Source organism: Tenebrio molitor, chromosome 2 (assembly GCF_963966145.1).
Source record: "Tenebrio molitor chromosome 2, icTenMoli1.1, whole genome shotgun sequence".
Lineage (NCBI taxonomy): Eukaryota > Metazoa > Arthropoda > Insecta > Coleoptera > Tenebrionidae > Tenebrio > Tenebrio molitor.
Window position 1 is genome coordinate 20414106 of NC_091047.1, and position 17171 is coordinate 20431276.

At 34.1% G+C, this 17171-nt stretch overlaps 1 protein-coding gene and 1 non-coding gene across 7 annotated transcripts in view; both read left to right on the forward strand.

Annotated features, from left to right (window-relative positions):
* Positions 1–10288: 10288 nt before the first annotated feature.
* Positions 10289–10361, forward strand: TRNAK-CUU (transfer RNA lysine (anticodon CUU)). The gene has a single exon. It is a non-coding gene; the product is annotated as a tRNA-Lys (tRNA).
* A 446-nt stretch (positions 10362–10807) lies between these two features.
* side (sidestep) overlaps positions 10808–17171 on the forward strand; it is a 90036-nt gene continuing 83672 nt past the window's right edge. For 5 of the 6 annotated variants that reach the window (XM_069038074.1, XM_069038076.1, XM_069038077.1 and 2 more), the window contains exon 1: positions 10809–11105. In XM_069038074.1, the coding sequence (XP_068894175.1) occupies positions 10991–11105 (115 nt within the window). In that variant the 5' untranslated portion in view covers positions 10809–10990. Of the gene's footprint in view, positions 11106–17171 lie in introns of all 6 variants that reach the window. The other variant, XM_069038075.1, reaches the window with a different exon arrangement.

Genomic DNA, 17171 nt, shown 5'->3' on the forward strand with positions numbered 1-17171 from the left:
AACGTGCTACTACGTTGTTCCGCGAATTTTGGGGCACCCAGTATATTCAAAATCGGCATTATTATGAATTATGACTTCATAATGAACAGGTGTTGGATAAAATAATAAAGGTAATTGTTATTCTGTTTACAAACAAAAAAAGTTGCAGTATTTAAATGGTTCATTGTTTTTTTAACCAGAATAAGGAAGTATAGAAATTATCAATAGACCTGTATTGTAAGTGTAAAAATACACACACTACTAAATATGTCATTGAAAAGACAAAAATTCATTAGGTATTGAAAGGCTAAGGCATCGAATCTTTGTAAAATGTCTGATAAAATCGAATAAATAATAATTATCCAATATACCTAACTAGCTGAAAATAGTCATTGAGATAAATGGTCCAACCAAGAAATTATTTTTAAATTTCTCAAGCGTAGCCTTCCGAAACCTAATGGGGTTCGTAAAAATTTGAATCCCTAATTAGTTACGCTTTAAGTGGCACAACTAATGCACCGGTAGCTCGTTTCAATATATTGTTACCCAAACGTAAAACACCTATTTCTTTTGAGAATTAACGAGTTTAAAAAGAAATAAAATAGTAACCAGCTTCTGAAACGTATCTACAACAAACTTAAAATACGGATATTTTAGAAACTGGTTTCCCAAGCTAGATAAAAACCAAATTAAAGTCGAATGTCATTACCATTTTCACCGCCGTATTCACTCATTTGGAAATTAAAATGACTCTAAATGTGCACACTTTAATACGGTGACAGTTTTTTTTTTTTGTATGCAACTTGTGCATAATGCCAAGTTTCCACATGCATAGATTATTGGCGCCAGGAATGTGTCGGTTTCACGGCGCCAATATTAGTAGCACCAGTAAGTGTTTCCACAAAGTCGCAATCAGTTTTCAACTGGATTAGTATTCGACATGGAGTTAACCGCTATTGTATTGTATTTTTGGAGCTGCAGAACATCTTAAAAAAAAAACCAAAGCATAAAATATGCATTTATGTCCTTACATATTTGGTAGACATAATAAATCCCACATAACAATTACGTACTTAAAACGAACACAAATTACGATTTATTAAATACATATGCAATGATTATTAGTGGTGTCAACAAATTGGCGCCAGGTGGATTTGCGTATCTCCCCAAGCATCTAAATTGGCGCCAATCGAGTGGCGCGCCAATAATCTTTGCATGTGGAAACCCGGCCTAAATCACTTTTTTAAACCCGCTGCGGTCGTTTGTGTAAATTTCCCACTTCTAAAAAAACAGTAATTTATACACACGTTGCATAAATACCTACTATTTAATTCTGTAACTCTTGTAACTGGACAAGAATTGGACCTATTGAAAAATCCTTTCGCACATATAAATAGTTCATTTAAAGAGTACGGGCCGCGGATATAAAAATACCGTCCATTTGTACCGTTAAAAAGCTTTTTACAGAATTCTCTGGGTGGTATACGTTTTGTACGGTTGTAACTCTTAATTAGGTTCTCACATATCCTAGCGTTAACCCGTGGTATTCGAGCTTAACACTAATGTAACCAAATACGGTTGTTGGGAGCCGGCGAATTAACGCCAAACATATGTCAAATGTTTTGTGAATTTACGGACTACTGCATTCTGGGATCCTATTTTATCATCCGAGGTATTCTACATATGTAAATTTGTTAAATCGCATATGCCCACCTACATATCTGGTCTGCATACACTCCGCATAAAGATTTTGCGTATTCCTCCTTCATGGAAGTTTCATTTACCGTTCCTAATATGACAGAGCAATATACGTCGACATTATAAATCGAGCCGCAGGCCAGAACCGGACGATTTGGTTCTCTTGGAACCAAAATTTCCGGGATTTTATACGGCTCCGGTGAAGATTCGCCGCGAAAACCGGATTTGACGAACCCATTTCGATTTAATTAATTCATGTGCGCTTATTAAGTTGCAATTTACGACTAATTGAAAACTGTGTTGGTGCAATATTATGCATTCTCATTATACCTAAACTGCAGACAAAGGGAATTGGAACTTTATCAAAACAGAATGCTTGCATTGTTCGGTTTCATCCGAAATTGCTGGTCCACAGACAAAAAGGAAAATATTTCCACACTAATTTGTCAGGAATGTCACAACAAGAATGTGCTGTCATATTTATTATTGTCTAAATCGGAGTTGTGCTCGCGAATATTTTAACAGGGGGGATAAAGCTGAAGTAGTTCATCATGATAAACTTATAACACGTTACATTATGTAGAAGTTGATTGACTTGAGATAGCATCTTGCAGATAACATTTTCGTGTGCAGAATCTGATTTTATATAATCAATAATTACCTGCTCTAAAGTAGATAGTGTAATAAGCAAAACACAACATAACAACCCTCTGAAGAACGTAATCTCTGAAAACCAATACCGGCTCAAGTTAATTTATTTAACAAGTTCGTGCGTAAATTGGGCTTTTTTTGGCATGAGTGGGCCAGTTTAAAACGCTTGTGCTCATGCCCCAAAAACAGCCCAATTTACACACGAATGAGTTGAATACAACGTTTTTTTGTTCGACTTCACTCTCGAAATTAAAAACTCACTTTCTGTTTTATAAAACATACAATTTCGTGATTATTTCATTACTTTCTTTAATGCAACGAAAGCTCATTTTGATAGATTATCGTTCTTGAAAACACGTTAAAAACACTCTTTCCGTTTTTTTCTTTACTCTTATTCTAAATTTACTTCAGCGGAATTTTGAAGCGAACGGAAAGGGAAACGTGTTGTCACTAAGCCGATTCTTTAAAAATGTAAATGTCTTTTTTCTCTTTTTGAAAAGCATTACTTCTAAGGGCTGTGTAGTATCCAATTTATGCAAGTTCCCAGGTTTAAATATAAAAATAGTCGTTTTGTATTCATCTGACAAGTCAAAAAAATCATTTGTACTCTGCAAATGGAATTAATCTAAAGAGGCGATGATGGAAATTATTCCAGGATTTTATACCCATATAGTGGTTTATTTCTGTTCTAATTTTCACTGTACCTATCAAAAAACAGAGAAACTTTGGTTTACATAAAATTCCAATCCACTAGGAACTGATTTTTTATTGTTTTCATTTTCGTCATTAATTTATATTTGATTTGAAATAATTTTTCAAAAATACGTAATCGTTTTATTTAATAATTCTCCGAACTGTACGATCTCAAAAAACCTGTGGTCAGCAACACAATGTAGGACAAATTTACGTTTCTAATTTTATATTTTTATAATGAAACGGAGACTTAGGAAGAAAAAGGTATACCAAGAGGTAAAACTTAAACTGTAAATTTTATTCTATTTTAAATATTATCAGCCGGAAATAGGAACTAAATTCAGATTAGTAATGTCATAAATATATTTTATCCAACACCTGCCACTTGTAGAGTCATAATTATTCTCATTTCAGACTAGAAAAGTGGTCTATAAGTCACGGGGGTGTCATAACTCACGTGTGAATTATACTTAACTGTAATTTTTGCAGTTGTTGGATACAATTTTGTATGCCACTCATGTGTTATCTTCTACAGGGTCAGTATAAATTATTGTCCCATTGCAGTAGGCGTTGGTGACGTAGTTGAATGTGCCGCAAGCCTCATAACATGAGTGAGACTAGTATCGCCGATAAGTGGCGCTACCGGGTACTAGTTTGTCTAACGTGCGAGGCTGGCGACATTCAAAATTTGTGTGGGTTTTCAACGCCAACTGCGACAATCATTTATAATGACCCCTGTATAAGTCACTTGAGAAAAATCGACCTACGGCCTCGAGGTCTAAACTTTTCCTCGCGTGACTTATAGTCAACATAACACACTTGTACCACAAATAACTATTATTCGAGTATTATACCTATAGTGTTATTGTTTACAAGTATCCTGCAAAAGAAACATCCAAATTGGAGTTAAATCCTTCAGTCAAGTCAGGTGTCTTGCTAGAATGTTTTGAGAGCAAACATAATTGAATACTAAAAAATTCTTTCACTCTACAGTCTCCGTCGTGAACTTCACAAATTACAGTGAAAATTTGTATTAAAGTCACCCGCATTGACTGTGGAAGTTCCCATAAAGACGACATAAATCTAAAATAACACTTAAGAACCCACCACAGCCAACAAATTGCATTTTCATGAGGCAATAGGGTCCGTTGTAAAGATAAAAAAGTGTCATTTATACTAATGGTGGTGTACACAGTTTGAGCATCCATTATAATAAAACTTTTTCCAGTTGTCAGAGGAATCCGTTGTTAACGTGTGGAAGAGCAAGTCACTTCCGGAGAAAAAATCCAAACTAATAAAACTTAATAAACCGCCCAACTTGCAAGAGAACGAAAATATCTCGCGTGCAATTTTGCATGCAAGGCCGGCACCATTGGTGGAACATAAAAACGGCTGTAAGGTGTTTTAATGACAGTAATAGTTTTAGCAATAAAGAATAAATTTGCATTGGAAAACGCAAATCATACGTTTTCCCTGCGAGGTACTCGATTTTACATAACCGAAAGCAATTAGAGTTAGATTCTGCCGATTCACATAAAGATAGTGTTGGGTTTTTGTTTAGGTATAATGTCCGCCGGTTATAACCAAAAATTACGTTATGGGGCTATTACACGGCAATAAAGCGATATTTGCCGGAATGATCTAAACAGTTGTGAAAGATTTAAGTAAGATTTATTTTTGTTTCGTTTCAACGAAGCATTTCAGATGATAAACACGACACAGAAAACAGATTTCCTTTAAACATCATTTTCATTAGGCGCCTGCACTTGCTGTATTAATAGTCCTGGGATTTGGTTCTTTCACTGAATTCTTGCGAGAAGTTTTGCGTAATCTTCATTTACTTTATAGAACCAAATTATTTACGTCTGGGCTCTAGAGATGTCTTCGTTACTTACCCTCCATTAATGTTGACTTCAGTGCATTTAGATTTGGTTTACTTACCCACTTAAGACATGCAGGACTTTATGCGAGGTTAATGTTTTCATAACTTAACTGATCTTGAAATTCTTCGCGAAATTTATATTCGCGATATTAATAATATTCGCTGGCAAGTAGATGCCACATCTATCGTTGGTGCCAAACGCCAAATTTTTAAAATAATTCGTTTTTCAAGTGACTGGGAAAAGGTGGGAAAATGTCATAACCATTGTCAAATTCTATTCATATCCGTTGTTGTACCCTGCTAAAAATATTATTTTAAATTTTCTTTGAAAATGGAAAAGATAATTCCAATTAGTAATAGTTTTTAATACGTTTAAATACAAAATTCTATCGAGGAGGTGTCCTAAATTATTAACAGGTTTTCCTAACTTTAAATGACAATCAAGTTTTATAAACATGCTTCTGTTCGAGTATTAGGTATGGTTAATTTACAATGTTAGTCTACTAATCAAAACAAATAAACACATTCGGAAGAAGCAGTAACATGACTCAAACTCAAATCAGCGTGTTAATATTTGGAAAGTTATTTATTTTCTCACTACTGTCTTTGTTATTTTTTTACGTAGCGGAAGGCCGTAAAGCTACAAAAATATAATAACGAAACGCGAGAAATTAAAGAGATGAAGGTAAAGGTAAATATTTAACAACATAAATACAACGATATTGGCTTTGTGAGCTTTCCTCTGCTTTATTTTAATACTTTCTGAGAAGTCCATCTTCCAGCAATATCCTTATTGTTGTGCCAATCTAATCAGTCTTTCTTGAGACATTGTAGCGCAACTATAGTTATTTGGATCACAAGTCCAGAAAATGATATTTTGCGAGTGTGAGTGATATTGCGTAGCCGAGGCGAAGCAACACGAGCACTAGCAAAACATTTTCTGGACGTGTAATGCACAAAATTTTTCATGCCGACAAATTTAAATCATTTTTAAAAAGTAAAAAATTTGTTTCACAAGCGGAATCGAACCCGCGACCCTCGCGTTCCTGAGCCGAAACGGAGTCCGTTGGCTATATTCAATGCTGCCTGCCTATTCTCTAGCGAATTTTTAGTCAAGGTCACTTTTGTAAGTACTAGGCCGGGAATTTTACGTTCTCGGCGGATTTTGAATCATGCAAAACCGTCGATAACGGCCGGCGGCATGAAAAAGTGATTTTTTTGAAACAGTAAAATATCTTTGAACTGATATAATGAAGACAACCAAATTTAAAAATAATAACAAATTTGAGAGTTTAAATTTAACTTGATTCTAAAATATTTTGAAGCAAATTAGACGGAGTTCTTACGCTTTGTCTGTTTCCACAGGGAGCTACGTACGAAGACGAGAAGTCCTCGTGTTATTCAGATTTAGTTGACACTGTAGACAATACGAAGAAGAAAAAGCTTTACTTTCTGACGTATGATGTGCATTATAATAACATAAACTCCCTTTTCCTTAAAAATAAATATCTATAATGTGATAACTTTTTTACATAGCTAAGTTTCGAAGTGGAAAATGTTTGTGTACTATACCTAAGATGTAGAAAGTTTTAATGCCCCAATTCAACACTTGTTAAACAAGTGACAAATTTATACATTGGAAAATTGTAGGTAGGTAGACATACTCTACTTAATAGAAAAAAAGATATACCTATCTACCAAGAACAAGAATTAAAAGTTTGACTGTAGTACTTTGTGTTTATAGAAACGGTTGAAGGTTTTTTGTAACCGGACTTGAAACACTTCAAATCCTAGGAGTTGAAATGTCCACAGACGGCTCGACCGAGTTTGTAGTTGTATTATTCTGAATTGTCTTCTAAATAAACACATGAAATTTTACCTGCGAGTTGTCACCACTCATTTGGAATTAGAGTTTTGTTGATGATAGTTATTGAATATGCAAACCTTTCCGAATAGATAATAAGGTAAGTAGTGGATATTCATATTCATCATTTTAGTTTCCGGAAGTTGTGTTTATTTTAATTTTTGTACAGAGAAGAAGTACATATTTTATGGCCTATTTGCATGTGTTGGTTTATTATGTTTAACAATAGTTTGTTTACATTGAGATTATCATGAATATTTCTGGGAATTTTCGAGTGAGACCCTGTGAACGTGTAGAATTGGTGGTAAATGCGTTTACCGCTGGAGTAATTATCGCATTTAAGAGAGACAAAGCTGTCGGTGCTGTAAAAAGGGAGCAGTGGCGCCCGTTTCACCACAATCAATACACAAAGTCGGTGTAAGGCAGTAAGAGTCGTATTTTGCAGGAAAATTGTCGAAATTACTTTGGTGTTTGATAGCTGCAGCCCGAACGAGTATAGATATCAATGACAAATGAGCTATCTGTTAAAAACTCCTGCGTTCCAAGCCAACAACTTCGGGATTTACGTGTAAGGGAAATCGTAAATTTCCAACATGGCTGCGCTTCTTTTTTAATAAAGTGTAAACGCTCCATTCCGAACCGACAAACTTCGTCTTCAGAAATAATTCAGGCGAGTTCGGTCGGCCCTCGTCCTTTCCTGTGTGACCTTATCGATATAATTATCGGCGAAAATTTGAGGAAAATGCGGAGCGAGCGTTTACGAATCCTATCGTTTTCTGTCTAATTTACACGGAGATAAGCCGCCATAGATGGTATATAAGAGATATGGGGCTAGTCACGGAAGTTGTATGTCCTCGGAAGTCGTTTGTTATCCTTTGTAAACACGATTTTTTCCCCAAAAAAAGTGTTTCGAGTTGTTGCCGACGTCTCGCAAGAAACATCGCAAAACACTATTATTTATGGTCGCGAGGAAAATTTAATCCAAAACGAAAAACGCACCCGAAGATTGTTTCCATTGCCCTTAAAAGAGAACGAGGTTAGTTTGTTGTGGAGTTATTATTAGAATGGTCGAGTGAAAACGGCGCGCTCCCAAATAGTAAGAATAGAAATAGAAGATAACAGCTGACTGCTTTAAAATTAATATATTATACTGATTTTAAGCCAAATATTCGCAACATCTCTCCATGTTTACGTTTTGATTTATTATGATTTATTTTCGAGCGTGAATTTTGTCGAAACGTTGTCTTATAAAAAGGGTCTTGCTTTTTAATTAACCTGGTGCGCTATTGTTATGTAAAATTCTTAAATTGCTAAGTTTAAGCAACAATGAGGGGTTACTATTGTCATAAATTTCCTGAAACAGGCCGCCGAGCTGCTTAAACGCTATTATTAAATTCTACGCACAACTATAAAAAATTATATAATATGTAATGTGCTTTGTTTAAACTTAGATTGTAATTGCTAGCTTGTGAGTGTCTCTATTTTTGGTAAGTTACCCCATTTAGATACCCACTAATGCTGCAAATATTACGACTTTATTCATACGCAATAAGGATGACAATAACCTGAAGATGTGGTATTCTCAATTCGCGAAACAGCTCAACGGTATGCTGGTAACTAATGCTAGAAGATCATTAGCAAAATGTTTTAAAAAGTTTCATGTCCTTTAATTTTGAAGCTACAAAGTTCCAAAAGTTGCACTTTTGACTCCATCTATTTTGATTAGTTATTAAGGGGTTAGTGTAATAACAATTTTAACTTTTCAGCATTTCCAACAACGAATTTTGTGTCGATTTTATCTGAATATAGTCACTTATAATTATAAAATATATCAAGGTAAATGAATCAAAATTAAATTTGCTTATAATGTACATACAATACCATTATCATTATCCAATTAATTTCAAGGTTTGTCTTAATTTCCGTTGCTTTTGTATTTTAAATTCTTCCTTTGATTCACAATTGTTATTTCTAGTCTCGTTTATGATTGTAAGTTTTTTTGAAATTTTATAGGAGTAATAAAATGTCCTCAAGCAACAATACATGGACAAGAATCTGCTGCTAAGAACCAAAGCGAAGACCTCTAAGATGTGATGTTTTTAAATGACTGGACCGAAGAATAAGAGAAACAGGAAGCGTAGCACCCATGGGTGCATTTTATGGGGATAGAGGTTGTCCAATGACTTCAAAGACACCTCAAAGAGAACCTGCTGTTTTGAATTCGTTAGGAGAAAATGCTTAGTTTAGAGGTTGCAGTTTAGTTTGCAGCACAGGTTTGGTGTGAATATTTGGTATTTCTTTAATTAGATCATTTAAGCCTTACAATGTCCTTGCTTGAAAGAATTTTTTTGAATTGTGGATAAACAGCTTCCAAAATATAGTTTCACGAAGTTCCGTTGGTGGTGATTCAAAATATCTTTTTAGAAATGGATGGTGTCACAGCTCATGCAGTGCCAGGAAAGAATTCTTTGAATGAGGAGTTTGCTGAAAGGTTGATAAATAGATATAGGAAAGTTGTTGGTCGCAGACCACCGATCTCACCCACATTTTTTTTTTGTGGGATCACATTACATCTGTGAATAGAAACAACTCACTTTGTAAATGAGCAAATATTTTAACGAGTACAAATTACTGGTGTTTAAAGAATTCACGTTTGCGGAGATCAGCACTGACAAATAATTTTTGTGTTTCACTTATTATTTTATGAATTTTGATACTTCTGTGGTTCCTTACTGTTCTTTTATCTGTATTTAAGTTAGGTAGGTAGGTACCTACTGTTGACTTTATCCGTGAATTTTGTTACACTTTGTATAGGTACTTCAATCTATAAAATATTTGAAACTAAATAGGTACCTAAGTATGTAATTTTACTTTGGTAGTTTTGCTATTAGTTGTAAACATATTATTTGATAATTTCGAATCAATTTCAAAATGTGTAGTTAATGCATTTAAAGATCTTTGCACTGTTTTCTACTATTCTTCCTCAACAATTTGGAAATCTAAGAATATATGAAAATAGTTAACGTTATCATCTTACCAATATCGCTTTCGGTGTCGAAACATGAGGATGTAATATACAACTCCACCAAATACATTTCCCTTAGACAACACATTAATTTCCTTAAGATAATCAGATAAGTTACGTTAAAAAAGTTAGGTTACGTTCAACGCTGACAGCTGACACCGCAGAGCGGTGTGGATTGTGTGGTGCTGTAATAACTGAAAGAAGATTCTGGTAGTAGATTTTTTAAAATTAATTAAGAGATTAAGGGCCAGTTTATAGAAAGAGAATTAAATATTTAATTCGAATTAAATTTTAATGCGCGATTAACCCATGAATCCGCAACTTCGATTCGTTCAATCTAGTCACGTGTTCAATTAATCTCGCATTTGATTACGATCAACTTAATTTCGCTTTTGTAAACTGACCCTTAATATTAATAACTAACTTCATTAGATTCAAAAAGAAATAAATAAGGTAGAGAGCGGTTACTTTCTTGTTTTTGAGAAGGCAGAAGTAAGCCCGGCTAGCTCAGTCGGTAGAGCATGAGACTCTTAATCTCAGGGTCGTGGGTTCGAGCCCCACGTTGGGCGCTCACTTTTTTTTCCTAATCTTCCTGTCCAACACCTGTGAATTTTAAAATAGCTCATAATAAACGCACTTTCGTGACAATTTTATTCCGGCACAATAGGACCCGGTGATTGAAATAGCCCCACATTTACTCATAGTACAGTCATCTTGGCTTGTTACGGAAGCACTGCAATAATAATTAATAATCCCAAGTCGCAGCAGGCAATTTGGCCGTGCAAGCGCAGACATATGCGAGTGAATGTTTACGTATTTAACGTTAAAATGCATCTGTTAAGATTACTTAAAACAAACATTCCCGATGCGAACGGCACGATGAAGTACAAAGCAATAAATCCGCCGCCTCCAAATAGAATGATAAATACTAAGAAGATCCGCGCTATAAATACAGGCACTCGCAAAAAAAATAAATCCAAAGAGTAGGAGTGAATTCTGTAAAAAGCCAAACGCGTGTGTAAGTAGGGTTAAAGTTTAGTTTTAGATCCACATCGGCGCGAGCTAGTTTAAGTCACATGTGTCGAGCAGAATGTCACAGACACCGTTCTCCAAGAGTATTTGTGGTGCGGACAAAGTCGGATTCCTCGCGTCGAAGCATGGGTTAGGACTTTTCGGATGTCGCTAGGCCCAGTGCAGGATGCGCCCGAGGGATATGTTTTTTGGCGAATCGACCGAGATCGTGTTTGTTTACGTTTTCTGGTTTTGCGCCAGTGCCGTCACATGCCTGGACAGCCGGGAGTTCCAGAGGAACTGTAAGTGTGCCAGATATTAACCACTTTGATTCGGGGGATTTATTGCGTTGCATTAATGGAGGTAGTTAAGTGCAACAGCAGCGAACTAATTATCCGGAACATTGTTGCATCCAGATAGTTGCAATTTACAAGCAACGTGTTCCTGGTTTTTGTCCGTGAATTATTGTCGTTATGAGGAAGCATCGCCCGAAGACACTTTTGCTAATTTCGCGGCTAAAATCGCAGAACTGCTTAACAAGCTCGTTGCTTTCAAACTGCCCTATCTGGTGATTAATACTCTAAAATCTAAATGCACACTAAATTTGTCAGGTCATTTGCTACATCTACATTAAGCGATTCTATACTCTCTTTTATTAAAAGTCTGTAGTTATCTGAAACCTGTAGATACACAGCACACGTTTATAAAACCCGAATTTTAGAATTTTTATTTCAACGGAAATGGCAATTAGACTATTAAAGTTTTTTTTAGCAGTGATGTGGGCTGACATATAATAAATTTATTGTGAAAGGAGTAACACAATAATGTGTTTATACTCCTAAAACCTGTAATTTCATTTTTTTTTTCTATACAATTTAATGCCATGAATTATAAAAATTACAAACACAATTGGAATTTTGATGGACATATCATACATTTTATTATCGATTTACGTTTACATTTTAGACTGATTTTCGATTTTATATACGTATTTTTCAGAACCTGATGCTCTTTTTTATTGCGTAGATATTGTATCATAATAAACAGTGAAGGGTAACGTTTTATTGCCAATTTTATTACAACACAACTGAAGATGGGAGATATATACAATTGTGGTTTTAACTTTTGAAAGGCAATTTGTATTTATTACACCGTACCACACACCGTTTATAATAATATGATTGTTTGAAAAAAAAAGTTTCAACAGGCCGTACCCATTTTAAAGAAAATTTTTTATGTTTTTTCCAAAAGTTGTCTAGTATTTCTAACATAAATAATTCTTTGCTGAACCAAATAAATCACTTCTAATGTACATAAATAATAAAATATTACCTACAGCCAATTTCTCAATTTTATTGGCTCATTGAAATATATTTTTTTTAAAATAAATTTTAGAATTCTCGTTAACACTGTAATAATTGGAAATGAAGACTGGGTTTTAAACTAGTTATTGTCTTACATAAACAATAAATATTTATTTTATTTTATATACCTAGCACCTACCAAATCAGCGCAACCGATCTTAATCTCGCGTTAATTAATAGTATATTAAAGAACGAGTTTTATAAGGGTTGATTTAGCGCACGAGTCCAAGTGTAGAAAACGACCCCTAGGGGAGTTTTGTATGGGACGAGTGCGCCAATGCCCTTATAAAACGAGTGTTTGTTATTTTTTAGAATTTGCACCCTTGTTTTAATTTTTAAATAAAAAATTAAATTTTAAAATTCTAGAGAATTTTGTATTAATTGGTAATTCAAGGTAACGGATGCAACTACATCTACAACATATCTTAAAAAGTAGAGTTTGAACATTAATATTGGAAGTTTTTTGGTGTAAATGACAAGAATACACTGAAATATTGATAAAAATGTTCCTACAGATCTATTAAACTACGAGTGCTTTAAGAGATAGCCATAAACGACTCCAAATTGAATACAATAATAGACCTATTAGAGACGCAGATTCTAAAAATTATGTTAACAAACTACAATATTTTTGTATTTTTTCTTAGTAATCCATTGAATTTTACTCGTACCCTATGTGCAGATTAATTCTGTTTACAAATTGTTTATCTATCAGCCTGGAGATATTCACGCTTAGATGCAAGAAAATATATTTACAACTCTCTATGTACTTAAATTTTGTACCTACTACTGAAAAAATACTGTGATACTTTATATGTTATGTCATTCCTGAATAAATAAGCTATCTAGCGGTGAAAGTGCCATTGATATCTGTTTGATATTTAAGACTACAGAGGTGAACGAACATACATTTTACCCACATCTCCCTTTGGTAGTCGAGTAAAAATAATAGCACACTGTGAAATGTTTCGCATCAAATGTGTCTCTGATGCTTGCATTTGATAAAATAACATCTGCTTACCAAGAATAAAAAATTAAACAAAACAGTTTTTATTCTGACTTCTATTTTTAAAACGAATTTGTAGAAACACACCCGTAAATTCGCATTTAAAAAAAGTGTTGGCATTAGTACTACCAGTGTGGTGTACGCAGTTTGGCATTTAACTACCATCTAATTTTACAATAATTGCTCATATTTTTACAAATCTTCAATACCACTCAATTTACGTAACACACCTTTCAGATGAGATGTATGAAAGGATTGAACTAAGTCTGCCATCTGACCTTTATGAATAGGTTTGAAAAGTACATCGTAGTGTTAAGAACCCAGAGCAGCAGCTGGAATTATGAACAGTTAAAATTTCCTTTAATAAAGTTTTACCAAAAGCCACCGTTTTGTGCACGATATCCTAGCAATAAATGTTTTTTATACTTTCCTCCCCCGAGGACGGCGAAAGCGCACCTTGATACAAAAGAGATGAAAATAAATGGGCAGGCGCTATTTTAATCTCAATCTAGATTGTTAAACCCGATTAATTTGCCTACGTAGTTGAGCCGGGTTTCCTGAATTTGGTCATTTGGCAAAGCCCACCCTGAAGGACACATCTGGCTGAAATTTTCCAAGCTCGACATTCCGACGTGGAAAAAGTTGAGTGAACTTCCACTTCCTACACCTTCAGCATCCACAACAAAGCCACAAAAAAATAAAATACATATTTTGTAGATTTGGTAGAGTGAAGTGTTCTAATAATAAGCGAGTATGTACAAACTTGTTTCGATATAACTGGCCAAACATCAAGGAAATTGGCAATATACAAGCTCACCTCTGCGTGATTTAAGTCGTACTATCAAATCAATTACGACTGAGGTTTGTGGGGCATTAAAGCTGTTTAAATGGTCATCTAAGTTATTTAGGGAAGGGTCGTCAAGCTAAAAGTTTAAATATTTATAGGGGAAGTGTAACGGTTTTTAATCGATTATTTATGACATGTAAATTGCTCAGATTGGGTTACTGCGAGGAAGAAATTATTTATTTTTCCAAGGATCGTTAACACCGGGGTTTGGTGTACACTGGAGCAGCAGCTCTAAGGATTTTGCACTGTTTACCATTACAGAATGTATTTACGTTAGCTAGATTTTATAAATAAAGCTCCTAGGGTTGACCTGCCACACTAACCTTGGAAATGGTTTTCTAATTGGTAGCGAATATTGCTTCGGACTGTATTGAAAATGTGCCGATCAAAAATAATTATTGCGCCTGAGACAAAATTAGAATGTTGAAAAAATAATGTGGAGGTATTTTCACGTGATCGGACCGGTGAGGTGACCATGACCTCCTTTCGGAAAACGCACCAACAAATATTCTTTATGAACTTTGAATCCTAAATTTCGATTTAAATTTGGAAAAGTTCCAACATTTTTTGTAGTAATTGAAATTACTATTATGCTATTTCGAGCTCCGCTGGAGCACCTGTTTAATTCTTTACGATAGTGTAAAACAGGTGGCCTATTTTTAAACAAGATTTTTTTTTTTATTTTTCCATACTTTTATAAAATTGGTGTAACGGAAGAAAATACTACACAGCTTTGGGTTTGAATTTTTTCTTATAATCTCTCCCACTGATTTGTTGAGAAATATATTTTTTTAATTTGAAAGGAAGTGTTTTAAAAACGTTGACCCAAGATGATGTCACAGTCAAACAGATGCTCTATGTAACAAAATTTATGTGCATTTTGACTTTATTATTAGACGGCATGAATAATTGTAAACGTGGTAGTAATACTCGTATCCTGACGTTAAAAACACTTATTGTGTATATACGCAGAAACGAAAAATCCAGAAAAATGAATAATTTAACTAAGGCAGAGTGGCGTTCAAATTCTTTCAAAATTTTTATTAATGAAAATGTTTTCGTTAACTTTGTGTAAAAATTCGAGAAGTTATTATTTCATTTAAAAACTATTAAATCAGATTATTTTTTTTTCTAAACGCTTATATTTTACGAAAAATGTCTGCATCTATAGAAACCTTCTTAGTCGTCTCTAGAAATGAGCCTACAGTAAAGATGGGCAGTTGGACGAGTCCAAGTCTAGAGTAAGGGAAATTGGTCTGTCAGTGGCGTACCTGGCACAAGCGCACTCGTCCACTTCTCTGTTATCAATTTCAAAGTAATAATTCCCAGGATGGTTCTCCCAGACTCACCTCTAACAAGTTCTTAAAATTGTGCTGGTATTTTTAGCAAAACGACAACATTAACAGGTGTTTTGAAGTAGGTTTCGGTTTTTTATTACCGGTAGTTCTTTTTTAAGAGTCAGTATTCAACATACAAATTTTAATTGTCCTTGAAATTGTTTATGTAGATTTATTTTTATGACATTAACAATTAGTCACAAACGCTGAGTTGAAAACGATTATTTATTGTATTCTTCTTTTCTATTTTTGTTAATTATCTGGGTGTGTAATAAATAACGTCAAAGAGAAGTGAGGAAGCGTTTCAAGTTTTTTATTACTAAACGACAGTGTAATTGCAAGTTTTTACGGTAATAAAGTGGAGTTGGTGTAACAAGAGTAATTTAGTTTTAACGATCTGACAATGCAGTAAGAAAGAAGATTTAAATGTGCGACAATGAAGGGAGTCATTGTTGTTTGTAGGGTAAACCTTTGGAAAATTTATAACTCTTTGGAGACGGTCCTGTACTATGCAGTTTTTATTAGAATAGTTGGGGTTGTTTATTTAAATGATTATAGCGATTGTAAGAAGATGTTAATAATTCATTTAGTAACCCTTTGACCCCGACTAATTGCAAATTCCACAAATAACACTAGTACGCTTTGAGTGCTTGTATTAGATTCCCTTTTGAACAGCCTTTGGATGAAATAATATTATATCTCTTTGTTGTTGAATTTGTGAGTAATTGTTGTACCAAAACGATTTTCGTTACGTTACACTAACCTCACATGGTGGTGAAGCCCGAAAAAATGCCCGAGTAATCCATAAATTTTATTTCTTTGATGTGCTTTTTAGCTTTTTGTCTGAGACTGCCTCTCATATGGCTTCAATAGTACCACACCGGATACACATTTGTGAGCTATGGCAAACATAATATTTCAAACCACGGCAACGGTGTGATTCATGGATTCTCAATCGACTTGCACAAAGGTGGGATTATTTTTGGCTTGTCCATCAGCTAAATGAAACGACAAGTTAAACTTCGTTAACGTTCCAGCGCAACGGGAGGAAACATTGCTGCAACATAAATTCAGATTTTATTATTCTCGTACAATGTAACTTAAATATTAAATGAAATAACAAAAAGCTTTAAAAAAGTTATAAAAAAATGTTGTTTATTGTGTTTGTTTTTACTTAATAAAAGCTCCATCGTGTAACATGACATTACATTACCATTTATGGGTATAGACAAATCTAAGCAACATAAATGGACACAATTTGTCTAATAACAATTCGTGTAATAACAGATATGTAACATGTGAATAAAATAATAGAACTCATTGTGTAATGTGTTTTTAGTTTAAAGTACATATTTAATGTCATATTGCGAATAAAATAATGTTGGCATTTCTTTTGTTTCTTTGACAGTTTTACATAAAAATTTTAGCTTGATGATTCGTGAAATTATTATTTCTTAGTTGAACTTTGTTGCTTCAAAAAATATTTGATACACATTTGAAAACATATTATCTACACATATTTTATTGAAACATCAATGAGATACTAGGAATAGAACACAAATGTCAAAAAACAGGAAAAGAACAAGAAAAAATTAAATTAATTGAAACTGACCAATACTTTTCTTTATTGACGGTTTTAGTTTAATGAAAATTTTTGGTCTTGTAATAAGTTTACGTAGACATAAATCTTGTATGTGTTTTCTCTGTTAGATGTCTTGGATTCTCTCTTGGGCTGTGACCTTGAAAATATCTGCGCGAAGGCGGAGCGATAAACGAGTAAAAAATCTGTAATCGAAAACTGAAAACAGACATGA